Source organism: Sinocyclocheilus rhinocerous, unplaced genomic scaffold (assembly GCF_001515625.1).
Source record: "Sinocyclocheilus rhinocerous isolate Xijiao unplaced genomic scaffold, SAMN03320098_v1.1 scaffold3263, whole genome shotgun sequence".
NCBI lineage: Eukaryota > Metazoa > Chordata > Actinopteri > Cypriniformes > Cyprinidae > Sinocyclocheilus > Sinocyclocheilus rhinocerous.
Genome location: NW_015664010.1, coordinates 51,388 through 78,539, shown reverse-complemented (window position 1 = coordinate 78,539; position 27,152 = coordinate 51,388). Strand labels below are relative to the sequence as shown.

Genomic DNA, 27,152 nt, shown 5'->3' with positions numbered 1-27,152 from the left:
GTGTTTGAGACTGAAATCTTTAACACTGAGACACAGAGGCTGTGATGCTGCACTGGGGTTGTTTTCTGGATCATAAAGATTTTAAGTTGATCTGAACATAAGTTTAGGCTGAGGCGGTCTGATGACGTCACTCGCTGCGCGCGTTTAGTCGTTTTCTGAATTTTGTCGTTCGTCCGAAATTTTCCTTCCTGGAGGATTTCTTCATTCGCGGGTGAGATGTAAACCGATGGCCTTTTCGCTTCTGTGGGCGGTGTCATCATTTCTAGTTCGTCTGCGCTTGAGTTTTGTCTTGATTTACCGTGTGTTCGTTTCCTGTTTGATCACATCTTATTTTATAATCATTTACACTCGACTTTCAATATAATTCAACACTTATGCATTTTAACTACATGAACTGAGGTCTGATAATTGCACTGCACTTCTAAATACTGTTTTTATATGTTGTGTGTGTGGTACAAACATGAGACATGCTTCCTGTTAAAGTGTTCAACTGCAAGATGCAGGTGAAATGCTATTATCAAGGCATAATGCCATAAGTAGATTATTTGAGAGTAATAACAGCTTTGACTAGTAAGGAATTATGCATTATTTTTCCAATCTGGTACAGCATTAGCTAAACGTTTATGTATATAAAAGACTAACCCATTTTTGTTTCTTTATTACTTCTTTAGTCATACAGCTGATACAACATGACCTTGCAGTGGACTGCGGTTGCATCGTTCTTGTATGTAGAGATTGGTGTTCTCCTCATCTTTTGCCTGCCTTTCATCTCCGCTCAAAGGTAAAATGTTCCCTTGTAATCCATTTGTGCTTGCTGTTGTCCACTTGCTCTTACTGACGTCCATGTTTGCAGATGGCAAAGTATTTTCAAATGGAGCATCTGGAACCGTCTTTCCCAGTTCCGGAACAAGGGCTTTCTCACCATGATAATAATCCTCATAGTTCTCTTTCTTGGTATGTAATTTTCTTTATTTATTGCCATGTCTTAAAGGAATAGTTCACCCCAAAAATAAAAATAGCTGAGAATTTACTCACCCTCAGGCCATCCAAGATGTAGCGGAGTTTGTTTCTTCATCAGATTTGGAGAAATGTACATCTCCTGCTCAGCAATGGATGCTCTGCAGTGAATGGGTGCCGTCAGAATGAGTCTCCAAACAGCTGATAAAAACATCACAATAATCCACACCACTCCAGTCCATCAGTTAATGTCTTGTAAACAAAAAGCTGTGTTTGTAAGAAACGAATCCATCATTAAGACATTTTAACTTTAAACCATTGTTTCATAGTCTATAATCCATAATAACGCTTCTTCCAGTGAAAAAAATCAATTTTCTGTTGTTTCTCACATCAAAATCCACCCACATATTTGTTTAGGTCTGTTTTGGCTTGTAAACGGTGCTTGATCTGTGCAGATTTCTCTCCTTATGAATGAGATGACTTTTTCACTGGAGGAAGCAATATTATGGATAGAGGACTCGTATTTAGCCAAAAACAAGAGTTTGAAGTTTAAAATGTCTTGATGGATTTGTGTACAAACACACAGCTTTTTGCTTCACAAGACTAAGTGATGGACTGGAGTGGTGTGGATTATTGTGGTTTTTATCAGCTGTTTGGACTCTCATTCTGACGGCACCCATTCACTGCAGAGGATCCATTGCTGAGCAAGTGATGCAATGCTACATTTCTCCAAATCTGATGAAGAAACAAACTCATCTAAATCTTGGATGGCCTGAGAATGAGCACATTTAAATAAAAAATGACCCGAGTTGTGTTTAAACCTGCTGCAGATGCCCTGCGGGAGGTGAGGAAGTACTCGAATGCTGACCAGAGCAAAGATTCCAAACTTTACCCCAACGCGTTCGACCACATGCACATGAAGCTCTTCCGAGCCCAGAGGAACCTCTACATCTCTGGTTTCTCGCTCTTCCTGTGGCTGTACGCATTAATCAACATGAATGACAATACCCATTGGCAGTTTGTCTTGTGATATTGAACTCTGGTGCTGTTTTCTCACAGTGTCATGAGGAGAGTCATCACTCTGATTAACCAGTTGGCCACAGCCATCGGCACCAGCACCGCTATGCAGACTCAGGCTGAAAGCGCCAACAAAGCTGCCAAGAAATACATGGAGGACAATGAGATGCTTAAACAGGTTAAAAGCCTTAAAAAGCTGGAATCCCATGAAACCTGCACCACATTTCACCCCAAAATCAAAAGACTGATATATAGAAATAATATTTTCAATTAAGAATTTAACTGTGATGAAAATAATGTAAAAAATATTTTACTTTAATGAAACCTACACCACATTTCACCCCAAAATTAAGGGATAGATTTATAGAAATTATATTTTCAATCAAGAATGTTATTTTCATGAAGATAATGCAAAACAGTTTTTATTTTCTTGCATAAGATAACCATTTTTTTTTCTTTTGATTTTGGGGTGAAATATGACCTAAATCATATTTTTTTTATTTAATTGTCTTGAAAATAATGCAACAAAGTACTTAAATGAAACCTGCACCCCATTTCACCCCAAAATCAAAAGACAGAAATTACAAATAATATGTGTAATGAAACATTTAAATTTCATGAAAATAATGCAAAACATTTTTAATTTCTTCATGCATAATGTTTTTTTCTTTTGATTTTGGGGTGAAATATGACCTGGACATACCATTTTTACAGCAGTCACAGCTCAATAATTATCAAGTTATCCAAGTGATAAACATGGATGAGGAGGAATAAAAATAATATTTTTAATTAAAAATTCAATTGTCATGAAAATAATGCAAAGTTTTTACTTCAATGAAACCTGCACCATATTTCGCCCAGCGATCAGAAGACAAACATAAAGAAAAACATTTTCAATTAAGAATTTACTTGTCATGAAAATAATACAAAACAGTTATTTTATGTATTTTTTTTTCTTTTAAATTTGGGGTAAAATATAGCTTGTTGGATCAAGTTATCCAAGTTATAATCTTGGATGAGGAGGAATAAAATGATTTGTAGCGTTTTAGAGACTGGTGTCCTTAAAGACCATTTAGTAATAGAAGTACAAATGACTGTCATCCTCAGGCACTTACAGACGCTAAAGGAGAAGGAGGGAAGACACAAGATCCAGAAGAGAACAAACTCCTGAAGAAAGAGGTGCAGAGACTGACGGAGGAGCTGAAGAGCAGCACCGATGGTGAGCACAGGCCATACAGACACTCCACACTCATTCTGCTTCACAATTACAATCAAATAAATGACCTGGAATAGAGTAGCTCTACAAGTTAAAGCTGTTTGTTTTTCTGTAGCTCTGAAAAAGTCAAAGTCAGATTTGGACGCCATGAAGAAACAAACTGAAGGACTGACCAAAGAATACGACCGTCTCCTTCAAGAGCACCAGGAGCTTCAGGTAACACACACACACATCGAAAATTCAAACCAACCACATGATATTATACAAGTGCTTAGAAAGAAGTTGTTATCATTGAATAAAACTAAAACCGAAAAACATTAAAACATTTACAATGTATTTAAATGAGAAGAAAATGAACCGAAATAAAATATAAACACAAACTTTCATTTAAAGTTGAATTACTAAAAAAAAAACTACATACACGTATTTACCAAAAAAAAAAAGAAAAAACAAAATTAACAAAAACAAAATGACTAAAACTTTAAAATTAAAATGAAAACCGAAAATATAACTTTCCTATAATAAATACAAACTTTCTTTTAAAGCTGAAGTACTAAAATAACAAAACTTAAAACTATATAGACATTTGCCAAAAAAAAAAAAATTACTAAAACTTTGAAATAAAATTAAAATGGAAAATATAACTTTCCTATAAAAAAATAAACAAAGTTCTAAAAAAAAGAACTAACACTTAAAATCTAGACACATTTACTAAAAATAAATACATAATTAAATAAAAAAATTAAAATGACAAAATTACTAAAACTTTAAAACTGAAAATAAAAAAATATAAAAAAAAAAATCTAGTTATATAGCTAATATTGTAAGCTAATATCAAAATAAAATTTTCAAATACTTTAAATATAAAAATAAAATCTAATTAACTATTATCTCAATTAAGTAACTTTGAAAATTAGTAGTGGCAGATATTTTAAATCTATATTGTTTTGCATGTTGTAAACAAATACCGTTTAACAGCTTCCATGCTTCAAATGATACCCTCAAAATATTATAATTGTAATAAAATAATAAACGGTACAAAGATGAATTAAAATTTAGTTATTTATAAAATCTAGCATAAAATACTGACAAATACTGTTTGTAAATAAAATAAATTATAAATTAAATAAATTACTTATACCATCAATGCCATTTAATATTATTGTGCATCCCGACAAAAATTATTAAAAATAGGATATTTGTTACAGATATTAAGTAAGGACCAAGAACAATACAGAATCGTTGTTTAGATAAGCAACATTTTTTTTCTTGTTCTGTCTCGTTTTTTAGAATCAGCTGGACAGTGGAGACAAAAAAGACAACTAGGCAAGTGGACGCATTGGAAACCTGTACGTTAATGCACAACAATCACGGTCATGCTCAGTTCCTCTCACATACACTCACCTGGTAGCATGACATGCAAACTGTTATGAGTTCTTGACAGTCAGTTGATGACATCACATCCTGTCAGGTTTCCTGCTCACCACACATTTGAAGTAGCGGTTTTCCGGTTTTGATGTTGAAGCGGTGCAGTGCTGTATTTTGAGATTGCTGCATAATGTGGCTGTCTGCGAATAGAGCGACTGAAACCCAACACTCATTGATGTTTACAGGAAACTGTATGTTATTTAGTCAAAAAGCCATAGTGACTGATGTTTGCATGTTGCATTGAAATACCTTGTGTTGCTTTCCTTCTCCTCTGCTAGATTCTCTCCCTTATTTTGTTTAAAGTGCATATCAAACCAGGTTAGTCGTGCAACATCCAGAAACATGCAAACACGAGTCAATAGTAGTACGATTGTAATACTTCCTGAAGAACTTTAAGCATATTTCCACAGCAATATTTCCATTCATATTTTCCAAAGACGACATTATGGAAGCCTATCTAAGATCACATACATTACAGGCTGCGTTAGTCATTTGATCAACTTTAATTAAGAAGCAAAACCGTATACACATAAACAACAGGCAAGAACTAAACATCACAATGAGACCATTTATTTCCGGGCTGAGCAAACAGTCTGTTAGCGAGCGGTTAGTGTGTTTGTTCTCGAGTCTGGAGAGGTAGGTCAATTACACCGGAGTTCAAATGCTGAAATGTGAAATTAAACCGATTTCACAGTCCAGTAGAGATAAGTGATCATTTCTTAATTTTGAGTCCATTTGAGGTAGATGGTTTTGTGCTATTGATGCTTAACATTGTTGAATCTTACAAAACATGTCCAGGCCACATTTCACCCCAAAATCAAATTATATTTTGTATAAAGAAAATTAAAGTATTAAGATTTATTTCTTGTTTTGCATTTTTATTATAATTTAAAAATGTTTCATTACAATTAAGCACATTTTTATGGAAGCTTGTGTCTGCCATGGGATAAAAATCATAAAGGTAATTGTGACTTTTTACCTCACAATTCAGACTTTTTCTCAGAATTGCAAGATATAAACTCTGAATTCTGAGGGAAAAAGTCAGAATTACTAGATATAAACTCGCAATTGTGAGAAAAGAGTTAGAATTGTGAGATTCTTTAAAAAAAATTTTTAGTCTGTGGCAGGAACAAAAAAATTGCAAGAAAAAGAACTGCGATATATAAACTCAGAATTTTCTGAGTTTATATTTTGTAATTCAGATTTTATATTTCTTTTTATATTTGTCTCACAATTCTGAGAAAAAAAACGTAGAATTGTGAGACATAATTATAAAAAGAGATATAAAAATCAGAAGCTTCCATGCATTTAAAAAAAAAAAAAAAAAAGAATAAGCAATAAATTTATTTTAGTGTAATAATGATGAATATTCAAAACAATGAATTTACAAAAACAAATGTCCAGATGTGTTACACTGATGAGAATTATTAATTTTCTTTATGCCAAATATAGCTTGCATTTTTTTTCTTTTGATTGTAGGGTTAAATCTGACCTGGACTTGTTTTGGTGAGATTTACTCTGTTATTGGTGAGGGCTGGGTATTTTATTTCATTGTTCGCCTATTCCAGTCACAAAATGTTACAATTAAAACTATTTAGACTTGTGTGAAGATTAAAAGACTGTGAAAATGATCCTGCACTGTAAGACAGAAAAAAACCACACGGCTAAATCAGATTTTTTGGAATAAGATTATCATTTTTTCCCCATTTACTAAGAATAAGTCGTCACCCACCATGTGGGCGTTGAAAACCATGCTGTCAGTTCATGCGTCTATGATGCATGAGGCTTCCACACTCACTTCCTCTCCCTCAGACGCAGAAAAATTAGGGAGAAAACTGAAAATGTTCTTAGTTGTCATTGCTATGCAAGATGGTATGGTTGGCTGATTCCCTAAGGATGGAAATGGTCTGAAATGTCTTAGAAGGGGATTGTTTATGCCTTTGTTGTATCGGTATCTTCCTGTTAAATGTGGTTGAATATGCTATTTTATTAATCTTATGTTCTTCTAATGGGTGCAAAAATCACCTGCCTAAGTGCCTCGTTTACATTTTGCTGTGATTGTATATGCCATTTTCACGATTAAAGCGAAAAGCGGTACTGATTGTAGTTTCTCAAAATGAAGTTAATCATTTTATTATTATAAGAACGTATCTAATCTTTCACAAATGCATTTTTTTTTTTACACATCAGGACATTCACTTTAAAGTATACAAAAAACATTCCAGCAAATAAAATTATATACTGCCTAACGTAAAAGTAATAAATGCCACTCATTTTATTTGCTTTACAAGTCACAAATAAAAATCCTTTGTTAACTGGTAAACTTCAGTTGCCCGAAATGAACAAACCTGGCCAAGGACAAAGGAACATTTTCGCCAGCTGAAACCAGACAATGATTTATACAAATATATAAAATAATATTATTTGCAGATTTGAGGAACAATTGATTGAACAACCTGAGAATAGACCATGTTGACTTTGCTTTCTCGCACTTTTTGTGTTTTTTTTGGCACAGGAATGCACCCGTTCACACGTAACGACACACACACTCACACAACATTTCTCACACTGACATTGCACAACATCGATCATGAAGATGATTACTTACATACCCACGGCGTCACGCACCTGTTTGCACAGTTCTGGCCCGTTCCTCGCGTTTCTTAAATAGTCAGGTGACACTGAAAAGCACAATGGTGAGCGTTTCGTTCCTGCATGACAATACAAATGGGACGCAATTTGAGATCTCCAACAACTTAGTCAACCTAAAGCCCGCTTAACAAGGCCTACCTATATTAAGCACACAGTGTCGTGGTCAACTGTTTCAGGCATCTTATCTGTGTGTATGGCAGAAGAGAGAGATACAACAGACGTGATCATGTACCCACAAGGTATAATCATGTTAACCTTATAGGGCCTGTGCACGACGATGGCTTAAATGAGAGGAAATCCAGTGCTCTATTTGGGCATCTGACGCTTCTAAAAGCCTCTTTACGTTAAATCCAAACAAGTTAGGTAGTTTGTAAGACATTCTTTTTTTACCCAAAACATCATGTACATTCAAGAAATACTTCTACTATATCAAAAACGACTTATTTCACATCATTTACATGAGTCTGATAGAAAGTGTGAAACAGACGCCGCATCACGGCCCTGTTGCTCCCTGCGCAGGCGTGCGTGTGCATGTACGCAAGTCACAAACGCGTCTCCCGTTCCGGGTCGTAATCTGTGGTCCGCGGGCATTGGTCCGAGTTACAGCTGTTGTTTTCTTCTTTCCTGAGGGCCTGCAGTTCGCCGGCTGCGGCCCCCGTGCCTCCGTTTGCGAGCGTGTTGCGCTCTTGCCGCCGAACGTGCCGTCGTAACACCACCAGCCCGAGAATGCACAGGAAGAAGGAAGCGGTCCGCAAGCCCAGCGTCAGGCCCAGATATGCGATCCTGAGCAACGGAGAGGAAAATACAGGATAATCAACTGAACACAATTACAAGCCTAGACATACCAGGGTTTCTGGGGGTCTTAAGAAGTCTTAAATTGGAGCAGAATGTCTTTAATTCATAAACTCGTGGCATGACATGTTGCATGCATTGCACAAAATGAAATCTTTGTATTTTTGCGTTCCAATACAAATATTTAAACATGCTTAAATCAAGATGTTTACTTGAGTTGCAAATGTAAAATGTCTTCATAAATTGTACACAATTAAGTGATTTTATGCTTAATACAAGAACAAATATCTGTCAGTGGGATATGAAAACTTCCCTTTGAATTAGGTAGATTTTTCCATGTCCAGTTTTGCAGTTTTTTGCAGTTCTTATTTTAATCATAAACCTACTTCATTTTGATTAATTTCTTAGAAGATTTATTATCCTGTGTCACTTTGCTTCTCAAGTAATCTTGATTTAAGAATCATTAGACATTTGCCATCAAAACCGACACAAATACTGAGGAAAAAACATCACTTTTTTGCAATGTGATCAGAAGGTACAGTAAAATTGATTTCCATATTCTAGTGATTTGGAGCACAGCTATTCAAGCTTCAAGCCATTTCTTTTTTCTTAAAGTGAATTAAAAGTAATGGAGATCTGTTGGAAGTTGTATTTTGTGCTCCCTAGACATTTACATTTAGAGAACATATTGACATATTGTGTTCCCTTCCATTTATTCCTTCCATTTTCTTTACTTATTCTTAAAAGGGAGTTATTTTTACCTTGATCAAATCTGCAGAAACCATGATAAACACAAGATCTAACGTACACAAGAATTTCAGTTTCTTACATTGTCCTCGTTACAAGTTACTATAGTAATAACAGTAAATTATGCATAGCTGCATGCAATAACCCTAAACCAAACCATAATGCTAACCCTACAGCAAGTACGTTGTTAATTAATTTTTACTCTGTACTTAAATGTACAAATACACTTTAAAAAGGACATTGTAAAATAAAGTGTAACTGAATTTCATATTACAGCATCACACTATACAAGATGTTTACATGCAAAAATCTTTCTGAATGAATCCAATCCGATGAATCCTAAATGTTGCAATCCAATTTGCATATTAATTTACACATGCATTACATGTATTGTGCACAAAAAAAGAAAGCTGACATATGCCAAGAGTCTTTTTAGCAAATATTTAGTAAACATTCAGTCCAATATTCACCAATACTTCTAAGACGTGAGGCGCAAATAAATGCACATTTGTAAGACGTAAAATGCATGTAAACATACGCATCACGTGCAAAGTATTTCTGAATCCAATTGTGAAAATCATTGGATTCAGGTGTTTACATGCTTAATTTTTCCACTGAACAGATTATTTCAGGTCTACACCTGAGATTTAATTCAAATCGATCTCATTTGGATCGATTGAGGTGATTACATGATGGCTTTTCAGTCTGATTGAGCCATCAATCCGATTACTAACAGATGTAGCTGCTGCTAAAAAAAGTGTTTTTTATTTTGAAAACCTGTATTTTTGAATAAGCAAAAATAAGTTAGTTGTGTTGCTACTTTGACTTATTCCAACCCTACACTGCAAATATGCAAGTCAAGTGTGGTGATGAGCCGAATACCTGTAGGCAGTGGTGTTGTAGATTCGACAGGCTCCTCTCCCACCACATTTCTTCTGACCCCATTTCAGACAGGTGGTGTCTATGATGGCTCCGAAGTATATAGGAGCTGGAATTCCAGCTGTGGAAGGCAAAAAAACACCACACCATCCACTACTGCTTCAAAACAAATCATTATTACCACTGTGACTACAAAATGATTCAGCAGAGACATCAACAGCACCAAACACCAAAGCGTCTCTCACCTAGAGTGCGTGTCGTCAATGTGTGAAAACCCAAAGCTAAAGACTTCAGCTGAGGTCTGATGCATCTGTGGATGAAACGAGAGAAAGAGCGGCTAGATTACTTCCTTTTAGAATAATATGAAAACACGTTTGACAGATGTACTGCTTACAAGAAATAGGACATTCCGGTAGTTTTAAGAATCCATGTAACAAAAATAAAATATATATAAAAAAACAATAGAACCAAATTTTCTATAATATAATAACTTAGAATTTTTTGTTATTATAATTAATGAAAATAATAGATTAAATAATTGCATAAGTTGCATATTGAATAATTACATAAAGTGATGTATTGTGAAAAATTAGGCAATTATACTATGGTTATTTAAATTTTTATATGCCTGCACAAAAGTGGCAGAAATACATATATCATTTTTATGGATTGAATAACGTGCAATGATTATCCAATTCATGAAAATAAATAGAAAAATAGGGCTGATTTTGATTTCACATGAAGGCATTTGCAAATCATTCATAAAATATTGCAAAAAGTTAGACTGATACTATGTTATTTTGTATGTTTACATGCCAGCAAAAAAAGTAGCAGATATTATGATGTTGGAAAAACTTTTTTTTCTTTCTTTGAAGTAATATGCATTGATGAATTGTACACAAGAGCAGAAACATTTATTATGAAAATGAATAGGTCAAATTTTTTTTTATATTAACCTAACCTCTTTTATGACAGTACCATGAATTGCTAACACTAACACTAGACAACCTCACATCAGCAATATGTGGATTACTTTATCCATGGTATTTGAATAAAAAATGTAAAAAATAACATGAAATCATTCTGAATGCATAGAATATTGCAAAAAGTAAGACTATGATACTATTGATTATTTGTATTTGTATTTTTAAACAAGAAAAAAGTAGCAAAAATTATTATAGTTTGTTAAAATAAAATCTTTAACATGCATTGATGAATTGTGCATAAGACCAGAAACATTTATTATGAAAATTAATTGCTGACATGATCATTTTATTGGTACTGACAGAACGAATTCTATCGAATCAAGCCACTAGACAATTTCACAACAGCAATATGCAGATTACTTCATCCAAACTAATCACGTCTTCTCTCAAAAGCTACAGACATGCAGGAATTTTTATTTCACAACAAAGCCGGGCCAGCGCTGCTGCTAACCTAATTTAGCCCGAGGGAGGCTGAGCATTCCAGCAGCGTCAGCTGACAGTCCCTGGTGCTAAAGCTTTTCCTTTCAAGACACAAGTCTGATTACTGAACTTCACAACTGACCATAAACTTGTCTCGACTGATTTTTCATTCAATCGAGCGACAGCTTTGACTGACCTACAGCCCTCAACTAAGACATGGAATAATGAGGGGAAAATCACATTAGTGCCGTCGACACATGCTGTCGGTTTTCATCTGTTATCTGCTTGAACTGAGAAAAAAACCCAAACACATGACTGGATGACCTTTCTGTGCTTTCTGTGCTGTTTTCTATGAAATGATAATTCAGCATGTAAACAAAACATTCACTTTACCAAGACTTCATATATGCAATATTTATATATTATTATATATTTATATATTATAATATTTATAAGAAGCATTCCATCACTTGCTCCCATTCACTGCAGAGGATCCATTGGTGAGCAAGTGATGTAATGCTACATTTCTCCAAATCTGATGAAGAAACAATCTCATCTACATCTTGGATGACCTGAGGGTGAGTGATTTTTCCTTAAAGTGAGCTGTAACTCTCTGGACCATCAGCAGTTCCTGATCAATAAATCATGGTCAGATATTCACCTGATGAGCAGCATGTATCCTGGTGTTCCGCCCAGCGAGATGATAAAGGAAGTGATGACAGACAGAGCCAGGAAGTAGGGGAAGACTCGATGGCAGCTGTCTCTGTTGTTGCATTGGCCCACACTGGCCGTATGATTCCCGACTGCTACACAACTGCACTGCTCAAACACCTGAAACACACAAACACAGCAGATCAGACGCTACTTAAAGCACACCTCATGCAGCAAAACAACTTTTAAAACAACTTTGTGCAGCAATTTTTTGGCAGTTACAACATTGCTGCAACTTACCAAGTGCAGTGATGTGCAAACCACAATTCTAACAAGGACTTTTCTAGATCTACAATTGCATTTACTGTCTGATGAAGTATGGGTAATAGGGCCTTTAATCAAAAAATGTCATTACATTTTTTATTCATGCAGATTATTCACTGCTATCTTTAAGCAAAAAAAAAAATCTCTCTCTCTCTATATATATATGAAAAGCAAACAAATTCAAATTCTTAAATTAAAGAGGAAATGAGCTATCCATCCCATGATTAATCAGAAATGACAACATGATGCACAAATCTTATGATTGATGATTCTCTCTTGGATTGTGGTTGTTATATTCATACATAAAAAAAAAATCTAATGAAATAAAATGAATTTTGATGAAGTGTACTGTTCAAGTTATCCATTTACCAATAATATTTATTGTAATTATATTTATTATTTCCTCCTTTTTCTATTGTGGAGTGCACTGCATTGATGAACTTCACAGGCAAATGTAAAGATGTACAATTGTTCTAAATGTGAAACGCAATGAAAAAGTAATTTAAAAGTTATTGGAGTTGTTTATAAACTAAAAAAAATCTTATGAAATCAATTTAGATGAAGTGTATTGCTCAAGTTATTTGTTTACCAATTATATTTATTGTAATATATTTATATTTTTTACTTTTTCTATTGTAGAGTGCACTGCATTGACTATTTTTAATGTGGCATATGAATATTAATGCATTATTTTGTCCAGCCTTAATACATTTTACTATGAATTTTACAGGCAAATGTAACGTAAAAATGTAAAACTGTTGTAAATGTAAAATGCACAGAAGTGTTATTTTAAAAGACATTGTAGTTATATATATATATATAAAAGAAATTCAAGTCGAAATCACACTGACTTCTGGCTTCATCAGAAGCATATAACAAATAATAACATCAAAGGTAGGTCTATATATGTGTGTGTATATATATATATATATGTATATATATATATAGAGAGAGAGAGAAAATAAATGAGATGTTTATATTATAGATGTTCTATTTATACTTTTTTATATATATATATATAAAATTTGTCATAAAAAGGTGACAAAAAAATCTTAACAGCATCTAAAAATATACACTTTCCACATGCTGAACAAATGCACAGTCACAATGTGCTCTTTGGTTGACCTCACTCATCTAAAGTCTGAAATTACATTAATTCTTTGTTTAGCAACAGTCTGAAAGGACGGTACAAAAGACGGTGCGTATAACAGATGCTTGAGATATGAAATGGACACACAGGATGGGAGGGAGGAAACACAGTCTGCAGATTAAAGTCAGGGAGTATCGCAGCCGTTTAGATGGAATGAAACGCGATGCTTAGACAGAACCGACCAGGTTTGGGAAGGAACCGTCTCAGGAAGTTTCAGAGAAGCCTTTGAGCTGAAGACAAACAGGTTGTGTACACCCTTCAGAGAGTGCTGGGAAAACCCGAGTTCAAGGCATATGAAACAACACAATTTCGCTCGCATTCTTTGAAGGGAACAGGACAACAAACACACGCCATTGTTCCAGAATCACGCTCTCGGTTCAGAGGCTGCGCTTACCGTGTTTTGTCCAGCCTTAATACATTTTACTATGAATTTTACAGGCAAATGTAACGTAAAAATGTAAAACTGTTGTAAATGTAAAATGCACAGAAGTGTTATTTAGACAGACATTGTAGTTATATATATATATATAAAAGAAATTCAAGTCGAAATCACACTGACTTCTGGCTTCATCAGAAGCATATAACAAATAATAACATCAAAGGTAGGTCTATATATGTGTGTGTATATATATATATATATATGTATATATATATATAGAGAGAGAGAGAAAATAAATGAGATGTTTATATTATAGATGTTCTATTTATACTTTTTTATATATATATATATAAAATTTGTCATAAAAAGGTGACAAAAAAATCTTAACAGCATCTAAAAATATACACTTTCCACATGCTGAACAAATGCACAGTCACAATGTGCTCTTTGGTTGACCTCACTCATCTAAAGTCTGAAATTACATTAATTCTTTGTTTAGCAACAGTCTGAAAGGACGGTACAAAAGACGGTGCGTATAACAGATGCTTGAGATATGAAATGGACACACAGGATGGGAGGGAGGAAACACAGTCTGCAGATTAAAGTCAGGGAGTATCGCAGCCGTTTAGATGGAATGAAACGCGATGCTTAGACAGAACCGACCAGGTTTGGGAAGGAACCGTCTCAGGAAGTTTCAGAGAAGCCTTTGAGCTGAAGACAAACAGGTTGTGTACACCCTTCAGAGAGTGCTGGGAAAACCCGAGTTCAAGGCATATGAAACAACACAATTTCGCTCGCATTCTTTGAAGGGAACAGGACAACAAACACACGCCATTGTTCCAGAATCACGCTCTCGGTTCAGAGGCCGCGCTTACCGTGTCCATTCCAGAGCCGTGGGACGTCCGGCATCCAGCCAGGCAGGGGGAGAAGTAGGTGAGGCCGTTCTCACCGCACATGGGGTCCCAGTTTGTTTCGGGACACTGACAGTCTGCGTTGCAGGACGCTAAGAGAGAACTGTCCACTTTGTACAGACTTTCCGTCCTTTTAGTTAGACATAACAAGCATACTGTTACTTATCATTTTGCAAATGAAGCACATCATATAATTCATACATAATTATTATGGTACATTTATGAACAAATCTTGATTACTCTTCTGCATGTTCAAAACTAGGCATAAAAACCAGTTACATTTATGTGCAATTTTTGTTTTTTCCTCCTTTTTCTATGGTGGAGTGCATCGCAGGGTTATTATAATTAACTAAAACTAAAACTGAAATTAAAATCATTACTAAAAATAAAAGTATCTTGTTACTTTAAATAAAAGAAACATTAACTGAAATAAAATAATAAAAAAAATTGGCAACACTTTCCAATAAGGTCTCATTAATGCATTAACTAACTAACAATGAACAATGTATTTTTACAGCATTTATCAACCTTTGTTAATGCTAAGTTAATAAAAATGTTCATGTTAGTTCACAGTACATTAACTAAATGATGATATTAACATTAATAAGATTAATAAATGCAGTACAAGTTTTATTCATTGTTAGTTAATTTTAACTAATTTAATTAACTAATGTTAACAAATAAATTGTAACGTGTAACCAAAAACTTACAAACTCATTTCATTTCCGCTATTTGCATTTCTCATTTTCATCTTGATGTACTAAAATAAACTAAAACTGAAATAAAAAAAATTAATAAAAACTATATAGAAAGACCTAAAAAATTACAAAACACAATAAAACTACGAAAACTTTAATAAAAAATTAACTAAAAAAAACTAAAAACAATTCAAACTATTAAGTAAAATTATAATAATATCTCAATGAATTTAGATTATTTTTATATAAACATACATTTACATATATTATAAACATATATTATTTTTTCCAGCCTTAATATCTTTTTTATGAACTTCACAGGCAAATGTAAAATATACAAAAATTGTAAATGTAAAAAATTATTCATATAAACAAAAGAGATGCAAAGCGTTTTCCTCTCCTCCCTATGATTATCCTAATTATTCTGCGATTCAAATTATTCATGACGATATAGTTGCATTTTATTATTTGCATTTAGCATTGTTTGCTTGACCCCATTAGACCGGCTGCAAAAACTGCCTAGACTAATCTTACAACTAAGTCATTTTCACTAAGTCATTTTTTTTCTTTAAGACTCTTTTTTTAAAACCACTTTCAAAAAAAATAAAAATTTTAATCTGTAAAGTACGAACGATTACTCTTTGGCTAACTGTGAGTTGGTCAGACTAGTTTTTAAGATAAAGTCTAAACACAATGGCTGTGTTTATGCAACTGGCCCCAGATTTGAGCAGAAGCACCACTGACCGAAGTCCAAACTGAAAGTCTCGTCCTACCCATTGTACGACCTGGTGATGCCGGCCACGCTGGCATTCTCACATCCCATGGCGAAGAAGAAAAGCGACAGGAAGTAGCCCAGAAGAGACGTTCCCAACGCAAACTTGGCTGCTCCCATGATGCTCAGCTTGAACTTCTTCATGATCACACCTCCCGAGAACATTCCCAAGGCCACGGCTGGGATGTTGATCACTCCTGAAAAAAGAGACGGCATCAGGAAAACCTGGATCAAAGGAGCAGTGTCACGGGTTTGAAACAAAGGCAAAGACTCTTCTTGTGGTTGAAAGGTTAAGGGATACAGAATAGGCCTATTTGTTTTCCCTCCGTCTGATTTTCAAACGCTAATGCCGTTTCCCGAAATGCACAACAGTCTCCGTTGTCTGCATACGTTGTGTGCTGATATTATTTTTGGATTTCGTTCTCTTTCATAAGGTGTAACGGGCCATATCACACTGTGATTTAACCGAGCTATAAAAACATTTAGATTTGATATCAGAACCATAGAGTAATATTTAACGCACATTAATAAAATCCAATCAAAACATTAAGCTCTAAGGTCACAGCTGCATCGTGAACTGTAATATATCCGTGCATTTAGAGGAAGACGACATACCCATTAAGAAGTTGGCTTTGGATGCTGACTGTCCATAATGTTGCTCGATGTATTTTGGCTTGTACGTCACCATACCGATCAAAGAGTTGAACTGGATGATGGTGACACAGAGATACAAAAAGTAGACTGGATTCCCCAAAAGGGATCGGAGCGTTGGCAAAAAGTCTGGAAAACATGAATACAAAATGTTTAAGAATGATGCAAATAGCTGAATTTTATTTGTCAATCCACAGCATACATGCACCACAACTGAAATGAATGAATGTCAATGCATTAAATACAAGATAACAAACAAATGATTCATAAACTTTTCTAAGAACTAACTTCACTTGAGTTTTAGTGGATGCATGAAGTATTCAATTTCACAATTATGTCCTAGTGATGTATAGATATGGCAGAAAAAAATATTAGTTTGGTTTTCTAAACACCAAATTTTTCTTCATTTCCAAAAATAATTCTATTGTTTTGCCATTTTAAATCATGCAAGGTTATGCAAGCAAAAGTTTTGACTGAAAAGGATGCCAATGCTTTCTTTAACCCTGTAAAGCCTGACATATGGAATAGTAGACAGAAAAAAATACTTGGTTAAACAGTTTATTGAACCTTTAGACAAAAAAAAAAATGTAATAAAATAAAATGTGTTTTTGTTGAGTATCATATTTGATCTATCAGGCTTTTATGGCTCATATAGTCTGATATAGGGAGGAAAAAACACCTTACTTTTATTCAGAGGCCCAAACTAAGCAAAAATATGCAATTTGGTGCAGATGCTGATATTAGTATGGACAAAAAGAATGAAAATCTGATGCATGTAATGTAAATCAATGAGATCTTTATAACAGTATAGTAGATAATTACATAAAATGCAATAAATATCAGCCGTCACTCTATATCTCCAATAATATGTCTTATAAAATGAGATTTAAATGATCAAAAAAATAAAATGTAATGCAATCCAATGAGAATTGAGAGATGAACAACTAAACGTTCCTCAAAAGATGCGAGATGTTCTGGAGGCTTGGGAAGATCAAGTAAAGCTTCTGGAAACAAACGCTCCTCAAAAGATCCTGATGATCAGATTTGAGACGCACTGATTTTTCTAAAAATTATGATGGATAATCAAGTGAACCGAAGTAGATGCCGTTCAACCAGTTTTTCAGCAAAGTTTTGATCATTTAGAGGCCTTAGAAATTTGCCAATCAAATACGATACAGTAGGTTTTTCTAGGGTTACAATAAATGCCAAATGGTTTGATATTTTCTTAATTAATGCAATGACATTCCAGCACTTTAAATGGGTCAAATCAGCTTTTTATGTAGCCTAGACCAGTGCAGACATCTGATATTTCAGAGCGTGAATTTTTCTGTGAATTCTAGGTGATTTACCTTTGGCCATTTCTAGGAAGTTAGCTGGCTCGTCTGCCTGGTACTTGTGCTCCAGCAGGGGCGAGTCTTTGATGAAGCTGGTCCGCTCTGGAGAATACTTGTCAAGCCGTGTCTCTGGCAGGGGCAAAGACTTGGGCAAGAACCAAAACGGCATCGCTGAGAGCAGGGTGATGAATCCTGCAATGAGGTATCCCAGCCACCAGGCGCCTACCCAGCGTGCATCTCCCGGGGTGATGCTAATGCTCTCTGTGAGAAGACAGTCACACACACACACACACACACACACACACACACGCACGCATGTCAACAGCGAGAATACAGATGTTACGAGGCTCGCTGCAGCTTGTCACATGTTCAGAATATTTGGGCCAGGCAGACAGCCGAGGCAGACGCAGACGCAGACTGTGATCTACAGACAGTCTTAGATGTCTCGCGCTCTCTCTCAGCTCATGTATGCTCTGTCAGCCTCCATGTTGTGCCAGTAAATTGAAACGTTCGTAGCATTTCATGTAAACAAGTAATGGAACAACCAAACACATTTTTTGCCACATTTAATCCTGAAACACAAAACGAGATGCTAAGCAGAATGTTCAAACTGCTCTTTTCCATACAAAAAGATGGTGATTTGTACTGTCAAGATTGAAAAAGCAGCATCAAAGTGATCTATATGACTGCTGCACTATAAATGCAAGTCTTTTCAAGTCATTCTGTAGCTTTATGTGGAAACATGTTTAAAGATGTCATGACTAGGCGGCAGATTGAAGTTTGACATCTATAGCATCAAACCTAGATTCTTTAACTCAACCCAAGAGTGAATTTAGCTTTTCGGAGCTTGGAAGTAAAAATGTATATATACATTCTTTATATAAAAAAAAAAAACAGAAAAAAAACCTTTGGTGTTTGACAGAAGAGAAAAATATATTAGAAAATATATATTAAAAAATATTAGAATATTAGACAATAAAAGCTAAGTTACAATACTGGTCAAAAGATTTTTTAAATGTTTTTTTAAAGAAGTTTCTTATACTCTCCATTGTTGCTCAGTTATTATTAATTAATATTAGTGCTCAAATATTAATAATGGTTCCTATTATTACCAATCTGTTATCAATTTGCTGTTTAATATTTTGTGGAAATGGTAATACATTTTTATCCAGAAGTCTTTGATGAATAGAAATCAAAAGAACAGCATTTACTTGAAATATAAATCTTTGTAACATTATAAAAGTCTTTACTGTCACTTCTGATTAATTTAATACATCCAAGGTATCACAGTTTCTACAAAAATTTGAAGCAGCGCAACTGTTTTCAACATTGATAATAATAATAAATGTTTCTTGAGCAACAAATCAGCATATTAGAATGATTTCTGAAGGATCATGTGACACTGAAGACTGGAGTAATGATGCTGAAAATTCAGCTTTGATCACAGAAATAAATTGCATTTTACAGTATATTCAAATAGAAAACAGCTATTTTAATTTTTAATAATATTTCACATTTTTACTGTATTTTTGATCAAATAAATGCAGCCTTTCTGAGCATGAGAGACTTAAAAATCCCCTCTCAAAAATCTCAATTATGCCATCTTTAGTATCATTAAATGTATAAATCTCTATAGAAACAATACTCCTGCAAGGATTTATGTATATGATACAGATGTTGTTGTCTGTGCTGTTTTATTGTCCACTAAATAAAATGAATGCCAAAACATTTGATATTAAAATATGTGATATAGTTTTTATTGGCTGAATATTTACTACACAATATCTTACAGCTTAACTCAACTGCCAAATGTCTTGACTTCAGGGTGTAACGCTATATTATCAATAAAGAAATGGCCTGCGTCTCCAACACGCATTATTTCACATACATAAACTTTGCCGATGCCAAAAAATGTTCTGTAAGAAATCAGATTTGCACACCATGATGGACTGATCACTGATTTCTGTATCTTCTAACTACGCACACATTTCTAATATTAATGTCATGCAATTTAAGGTTATTGCATGCTTCAGCTTATGCCCCGTTTAACCTCCCAGTCTCATTTCACAGGCAAAATAGCTGTTGGATAAATCACAGCTTAACATTTTTGAACCTTTACATCGTCCCCAGTCAAATAAAGAGTGCGTTCGGATGCCAGAATCGCACTCAGATCCAACATAAACAGCCTCCGTGGCTTTCAAACAAGAAACAACAAAGTTTCTTATTTCCTCCTGCTTTTGTTTGAAACACAAACAAAATAAGACTAATATGAATAAACTTGATTTCACAATTAACTATTTTCCTTTTATGATTTTTTGATTCACTAGTCTAGTCAAGATGAGCCAAAAACTCATGAAAACATCCAGAACAGAAGCATTTTCTATTATTATTCGCTCTTTATATTCTGATATATACTGAACTCAATGACTCCTTTAGGAAATAGTGAATCATACAACAGCACCGTTTCACTCACCCATGTTGACAAATCCAATGTCCACGTATATCTTGGCACAGACAGACCCCAGCAGGTAGCCAAACACCGGACCGATGACTGATATCGTCTGGACGCATCCTAATGCAGATGGCAAGAATTTATTAGTCTGTGCTGTTTACCAAGAACGGCAATGCTCTCTAGGAAAAACAATTAATACCAGGAAACGGTTAAATGGCAAACTGTCTGGGATTCTCACTGAATTTGTGGTAACCGATGAAGCAGCAAATGCATATCTGTCCTATTTTCACTCCAATCATAAATGCATGAACAAACTTGTAGATATACCGATGTAGAAGGCTGCATTCTCCTCCAGAGCGTGATCATCGATGTATGAGATTCCCAAAGGTTGCACTGGGGTCTCGCCGATTCCTCGCAAGATATTCCCAAGGAAAACATAGATCCACATGGACAACCTGGACTCGTGTTCGCAACCTGAGAAAGAGGGAAGAGAGGGTGAGAAGGGTTGCAAATGAGAGGCATTTCGAGAAATCAACACATGACAAATATAGCGAATAAAATGAGACCGGACAAACAAGCGATGACAGATTACTGCACAGCCATGCATCTAAAAAAAAAAAAAGGCCTAATATTAGTTAATTTGATGATGCTGAATTAAAAATTGTCAATAAAAACTTCAATCATGGAGTTATTTTTTGCAATATAAGATTGGAGATTTTTCTAATTATATAAATGTATCAGCTTTAGTGCACTTGTCGAAATAACAAAAGCAGTCAAATGTCAAAAGTTTCGAGTGGAGTGAAAAAATATGTTCAAATACTTCATTTAATGTCAATGAACTTTACAAACTAAGCTTTTTTTTTCACAAAATCTGTCATTTTCTTTCACTATTTGGATGTAGTAAAACACCCACATCATCAGGGTGGTGTTTGCATTTTCTTCTGTCACTAATTCTAACCTTGAAATCAGGATTAGGAATAAAATAATGTCTTACATATGAAAATCAGATGAGATTTAAACAAAGAGTGGTAATCTGGCTCAGATGAAGACAGAAAATTATGTCTTTGTGGCAGTTTTTCTGGTAATTAAAGGATAATTCAAGACTTCTTCACCTTACAAATGGTTGTAAAAGGAAAAATACAACAAAACACATATTTTGTAAGAAAGAGTTTCGTGCTCGAGCAAAACGGGCAGTATTTTGGGAATCAGCACACAAAATTAGTAAGAAATAAGTATTGATTTCATTCAGCAAATATGATGCATTAGCAAGACTATATTAAACCATATGAGGCCATACACGGCACCAGCGTATGTTTAGTCCCCATCAGGTTTTAAAACTAGTTTAAACAGCAAGACTCCAATCTAACTCAAGCCGTAGGTGGTTCTGTACCTGAGCTCGGCACTGAAGAAGCACTGGGACCTGCGGCCAGAACGCTAGACCTCACTGGACATGGAGAGAGGCTATTGGTTGAGTTCACTGACGATCGAATCGATGTTTCAAACTTGTAGCTGCATAAAGAACATCAAGTCAGCAGCAGAAATCAGAAACCATGTCACATGACACAACAAAAGGGATACAGATTGATGAAACAAACATATTTGGATCAGAATACAGTTTTTTATTTTGTCAACAATAATGAAGATGAGAAAGATACATCAAAAAATTAATAAAAAAGTTAATAAAAATATAAAACCTTTTTTATTTTGTCAACAATAATGAGGACAGAAAAAACAATGACAATTAACTAATAAAACATTTGTTAATAAAAATTTATTTTTTATTTTTTGCAAGAATAATGAAGACGGAAAAAGTGCATCATACAAATATAAATTATTTTTTATATTGTCAACAATAATGAAGACAGATAAAAACATCATAATGATAGTTAAATAAATAATAAAATAGTAAAAAAAAATGTTTTTTTAAAATAAATAAATATATATATATATATATACACACAGTATCTCACAGAAGTGAGTACACCCCTCACATTTTTGTAAATATTTTATTATATCTTTTCATGTGACAACACTGAAGAAATGACACTTTGCTACAATGTAAAGTAGTGAGTGTACAGCTTGTATAACAGTGTAAATTTGCTGTCCCCTCAAAATAACTCAACACACAGCCATTAATGTCTAAACCGCTGGCCACAAAAGTATATATATATATTCATCAAAATGATAATTATAATAAAAAAGAGTTAATGTATATTTTTATTTTGTCAATAATAAAGATGAAAAAGATATATGATAATGATAATTAAATAATAAAAATAGAGTTATAATAAAAATACAAAATCTAAAATAATAATAATTACAGTAATACCGTTAACAAAAATATGACAAGAAAAAAAGAATCCAGTCATAGTATTTTGGGTATTACCCTGCTCGAGGAGACAAAGCTGAACACTTATAAACTAAACCAATTCGTAAAGATGAATAAGCTGTATATTACAACCTATATCTGCACAGACAGTGAAGGAAATGCACAGGTGAACCTCAAATCAATGACACTCTAGTCAGACTGAGCAGTTCACACTGAACATGCTGTTGCTGTAAAAACGGGATGCAATATAGAATGCAAAATTTCTATAAATAATGTGCTTCAAAAACATAGCCTAGATACGAAACATTAACATTAAAATGCAGCATGTCAATCCATCACGGAAATTTCACTCGAGTCACTTTAAATACATCCAAGCTGTGGTGCCTTCGAAGAGCCGCATGTAAAACTGAAAACCTGGCACACTTTCAAGGTTGAGATTGCATGTCGATGTACAAGGATGAAGTCAAATTTGAATGAACAGAGCGAGGTAATGCCAAATTCTGTTTCTTCTGTATATCTGCTAAAAATATTTCCTTGATACAGCAGCTTTACAATGGTAAAACACACATCTGATAAAGAAACAGCAGACAGCGTCTGAACACAAACACATACTAAATACAACTCGATGGCATTTGTGGGCAGGGGAATAAACTGGATACATGTGATCCTTTAAAACAGCTCACCCTGCTGACATCACACACATTTTCACTTACGGATGAAACTTGGCTTACCGTCCGATTATAAAATGGGGCAAGGCAATCAGAAAAGTCCCAAGTGACATCAACAGGCAGCCGATGGCGATGATCTTCGGACGGTGAAGTTTGGCACCAAAGTAACTCACGAAGGCGATCACTAACAAGTTACCTAGAAGCAGAGAATGGGCAAAACTGTTCAGACAAACATTTTATGATGTGGAAATTGTGACTGAGTTGAACATGCTTCATTACTTCCAAACAAAATTAAATCCAAACATAAATGCGTGAACTAAAGTAAGCAACTAACCTTAAAATGACAGTTCACCTAAAAATTTAAATCAGCTGAAAATTTACTCGCCCTCAGGCCATCCAAGATGTAGATGAGTTTGTTTCTTCATCAGATTTGGAGAAATGTAGCATTGCATCTCTTGCTCACCAATGGATGCTCTGCAGTGAATGGGTGCCGTCAGAATGAGAGTCCAAACAGCTGATAAAAACATCACAATAATCCACAAGTAATCCACACCACTCCAGTCCATCAATTAATGTCTCGTGAAGCCAAAAGCTGCGTGTTTGTAAGAAACAAATCTATCATTAGACATTTTTAACATCAAACAATTGTTTCCTCCATAATGCTTTTTCCAGTGAAAAAGTCATCTGGTCTGAATCAGGAGAGAAATCTGCCCAGATCAAGCACCGTTTACAAGCCAAAACAGATCTAAACAAATATGTGGGTGGATTTTGATGTGAAAGACAATAGGAGATTGACTTTTCTCTGGAGGAAGCGGTATTGTGGATTATGACGGTTTAATGTTAAAAAATGTCTTGATGGATTTTTTTCTTACAATTGCACAGCTTTTCACTTCTCAAGACGTTAACTGATGAACTGGAGTGGTGTGGATTACTTGTGGATTATTGTGATGTTTTTATCAGCTGTTTAGACTCTCATTCTGACGGCACCCATTCACTGCAGAGGATCCTTTGCTGAGTAAGAGATGTAAAGCTACATTTCTCCAAATCTGATGAAGAAACAAACTCATCTACAAGTGTATTCTTAGCAAATTTTAATTTTTGCGTGAACTATTCCTTTATAGTAAACAAGTGTAAAATAAGAGCAATTCTTAATGCATATTATTTGCTACTGTGCATCAAGCAATAAAAACCCCATAATGATGACCCATGAGTGCACGTATCCTCTCCAAAAACTCCCAGAACATGACGCTGATTTCTACATGATTGACCTCTTTGTCTGCGAGGAACATTTATTGGCTGATTTTTTTGGTTTCTGAGCTTCACGGCTCCATGGACGGAGGTCTTTGTGAGGACGATTATAGCACAGCTCTGTACCCAGTGTGGCGTTCAGGACATTTCATGGCTTCAATGGGAACAGGAATTCTCAGACGTTTACACCACGGCTCAGTTTGAAAGGAGGTCAGCCTAACCAAAAAGAAACAACTCACCCAAACATTTATAAAACACACAATAACACACAGCAGCCTTTGTTTGGCGGGTTTTCCGGGCACTTGTTGATAACGGGGACGTAAGACAGAAAGACAGTGATGCTAACTCTGACACATGATCTCTGCGAGGCTGCACGCCGTTTCCCATTGCCATGGCAACGCTCCTATGGAAACACTGGTTGCAAGGGCCACGTGAGCGGCGGCTGCAGCAGTGTGAGCAGGGTTTAGCCTCGCTTTCATTACTTTAGATTATGATTTTACATGCACAAAGAAGAATAAAGAGCTGCTGAGTCACTTTGAAGCTCATCGGAATAAAACGTTGATTACAACAATCTTTTAATGGTGGTTCTGTGGCATACTTTTTTGTTTTAGTATTGGCATCCCTGCACACCTGCAAAGGTCAAAATATTAAGTGATTAAGATTTTGGGATAATCATTATAAATTAATAATAATATAATATGTTAATAATAATATGTAATACAACTATAATTATGTAATATGATTAAATAATACATTAATATCATTATTTTATTTTGTAAATATTATATTTATTTTTATATAAATATTTGTACTTTTATTCAGCAAGAATGCATTAAATAGATTAATATTAATATTTTATTTATTTTGTAAATTGTATATTTATTTTCTAAATATTTGTACTTTTATTCAGCAAGAAGTTGAATAGATCAATATTTATATTTTATTTTTTGTAAATACTATATTTACATTATATTAATATTTGAAAGTTTATTCCGCAAGAATGCATTAAACAGATTCATATATTTTATTTATTTATTTAATATTTTAGTAAATATTATATTGTTATTTATTATATAAATATTTGTACTTTTATTCAGCAAGGATACATTAAATTGATCAAAGTGACCAAAGTTATAATTTATAAAGATTCCTATTTCAAATAAATGCTGTTCTTTTGAACTTTCTATTCATCAAAGAAAGCAAACAAATGATGCAAACAAGTATTGTGGTAATAACATATTTTCTTTGGGACACTGCTATTTAGCAAAGTAAAGCATTTTATTGCAATGTAATGATTTATGCATGTGGAAACTTCAAAATGCAATTTGCATTTGTGAAGATGAGAGCTTTTCACACTGCAGTTGCATAACTGTCCGATCTGTTGGACGATTGTACTGCAGATGAGTGCAAATTGCAGCACACATGGTGTGTCTCTGTATTATTTTGCACCGGTGCAAGGAGCGCCGCAGATGCTGAGAAAGGCTAGACAAGAGCCTTGGCAACTGGTTGGCGGAGGTGACGGGATCGAAACGTAGCGAAAGGTCTGCTGACGCATGAAGATCCAGTTCTTACCTATTTCAAAGCTTCCATCAATGACACCTATTAAGTAACTGGGGATGTCGAAGCGTCTTTCCAGCTGAGTTATTGTGCTTTTCATATAGCTCCCGGATAATGCCTTGGCGAAGTAGGCAAAGGACAAGGCCACGAGGAACATCTGTAATGAGACACAGAAAGAGAGAGGTTTTATTCACCCGCGCTTCGTCAGATGCTGCATGCACAACTCGCACTCTCCCTCATTAACCTATTTTTGGACATGGAAGCAACTCTTCATTAATATGCATTTAAAATTGTAGGGGATAAGAGAACCGGAGTAGAGATGGAGAGATGGAGAGAGGGATGCATTTCTCAAACTGCATTGCATTATGGGTAGTGGGGACAAAAAGCGGATTAGGGGAGCTTATGTCACGCTCTTGAGCGATGCTACTGCACTCAACCACAGTGACTTAAGCCTCCATATGAGCAAAACAATGGCAAAAAATGAGTCGCTGAGGTTTCGCCTCGGCACAGCGATGCATCTCCCATCTTGTGGGGTTTCCCGCACATATGCACACTCTCTGCATCCAAATTAATAATCAACGGAAAGGTGGAGAGGAGAAGGGTGAAGAAGCAAAGAGAGAAGAGGGAAAAAAGACTAGGTCAGAAGAGACGAGACGAGAAGCCTTTGATGATCAAATTGTCAGCTATACAGTCGTCTTTCAACCCACACTTGAATTTTCCATGTACAAAGACGGAAAAAAGAGCTGAATCACTTTTTGAAGCTCATCGGCATAAAACTTTTGATTAAAAAAATATTTTTATGACTGCATAAAAGTCCTTTTATAAACTCTTTTTTTTAAATGAAATTTTAATTTTTTGCATCCCTGAACTTTTAAAATTATCATTATAATATCAATAAATACTTTTTATAGTAGATTTTATATATATATATATA

At 34.7% G+C, this 27,152-nt stretch overlaps 2 protein-coding genes across 8 annotated transcripts in view; one reads left to right on the top strand and one right to left on the bottom strand.

Annotated features, from left to right (window-relative positions):
• The first annotated feature begins 137 nt into the window (after nt 1-137).
• LOC107729146 (B-cell receptor-associated protein 29-like) lies at nt 138-4,895 on the top strand. 3 transcript variants are annotated; one of them, XM_016539536.1, is made up of 8 exons: nt 138-211; nt 680-781; nt 854-954; nt 1,788-1,935; nt 2,017-2,152; nt 3,082-3,193; nt 3,306-3,406; nt 4,481-4,895. In XM_016539536.1, exons 2-8 carry the CDS (start codon nt 690-692, stop codon nt 4,514-4,516), a joined length of 726 nt encoding a protein of 241 aa, XP_016395022.1. In that variant the 5' UTR covers nt 138-211; nt 680-689; the 3' UTR covers nt 4,517-4,895. The 3 variants fall into 3 exon arrangements, with proteins under 3 accessions (XP_016395022.1, XP_016395021.1, XP_016395023.1); XM_016539535.1 differs by having other exon boundaries at nt 140-211; nt 672-781; XM_016539537.1 differs by lacking the exon at nt 138-211 and adding an exon at nt 488-570.
• Nucleotides 4,896-5,920: 1,025 nt separating this feature from the next.
• The window catches only part of LOC107729145 (solute carrier organic anion transporter family member 1C1-like), a 43,449-nt gene continuing 22,217 nt past the window's right edge, over nt 5,921-27,152 (bottom strand). For all 5 annotated transcript variants that reach the window (XM_016539532.1, XM_016539533.1, XM_016539531.1 and 2 more), the window contains 13 exons: nt 26,234-26,375; nt 23,477-23,609; nt 21,807-21,925; nt 20,744-20,890; nt 20,438-20,536; nt 17,980-18,225; nt 16,595-16,759; nt 15,981-16,176; nt 14,474-14,639; nt 11,756-11,925; nt 9,934-9,998; nt 9,692-9,809; nt 5,921-8,053 (listed from right to left, as the gene is read on the bottom strand). In XM_016539532.1, the coding sequence (XP_016395018.1) occupies nt 7,813-8,053; nt 9,692-9,809; nt 9,934-9,998; nt 11,756-11,925; nt 14,474-14,639; nt 15,981-16,176; nt 16,595-16,759; nt 17,980-18,225; nt 20,438-20,536; nt 20,744-20,890; nt 21,807-21,925; nt 23,477-23,609; nt 26,234-26,375 (2,007 nt within the window). In that variant the 3' untranslated portion in view covers nt 5,921-7,812. The remainder of the gene's footprint in view (nt 8,054-9,691; nt 9,810-9,933; nt 9,999-11,755; nt 11,926-14,473; nt 14,640-15,980; nt 16,177-16,594; nt 16,760-17,979; nt 18,226-20,437; nt 20,537-20,743; nt 20,891-21,806; nt 21,926-23,476; nt 23,610-26,233; nt 26,376-27,152) is intronic.

Bases quoted from the DNA above. Each gene is read 5' to 3' on its own strand.
- LOC107729146 (XM_016539536.1), top strand. From the start codon at position 690: ATGACCTTGCAGTGGACTGCGGTTGCATCGTTCTTGTATGTAGAGATT. The intron at 782-853 runs GTAAAATGTTCC...CCATGTTTGCAG, and splicing joins CCTTTCATCTCCGCTCAAAG to ATGGCAAAGTATTTTCAAAT. The intron at 2,153-3,081 runs GTTAAAAGCCTT...TGTCATCCTCAG, and splicing joins ACAATGAGATGCTTAAACAG to GCACTTACAGACGCTAAAGG.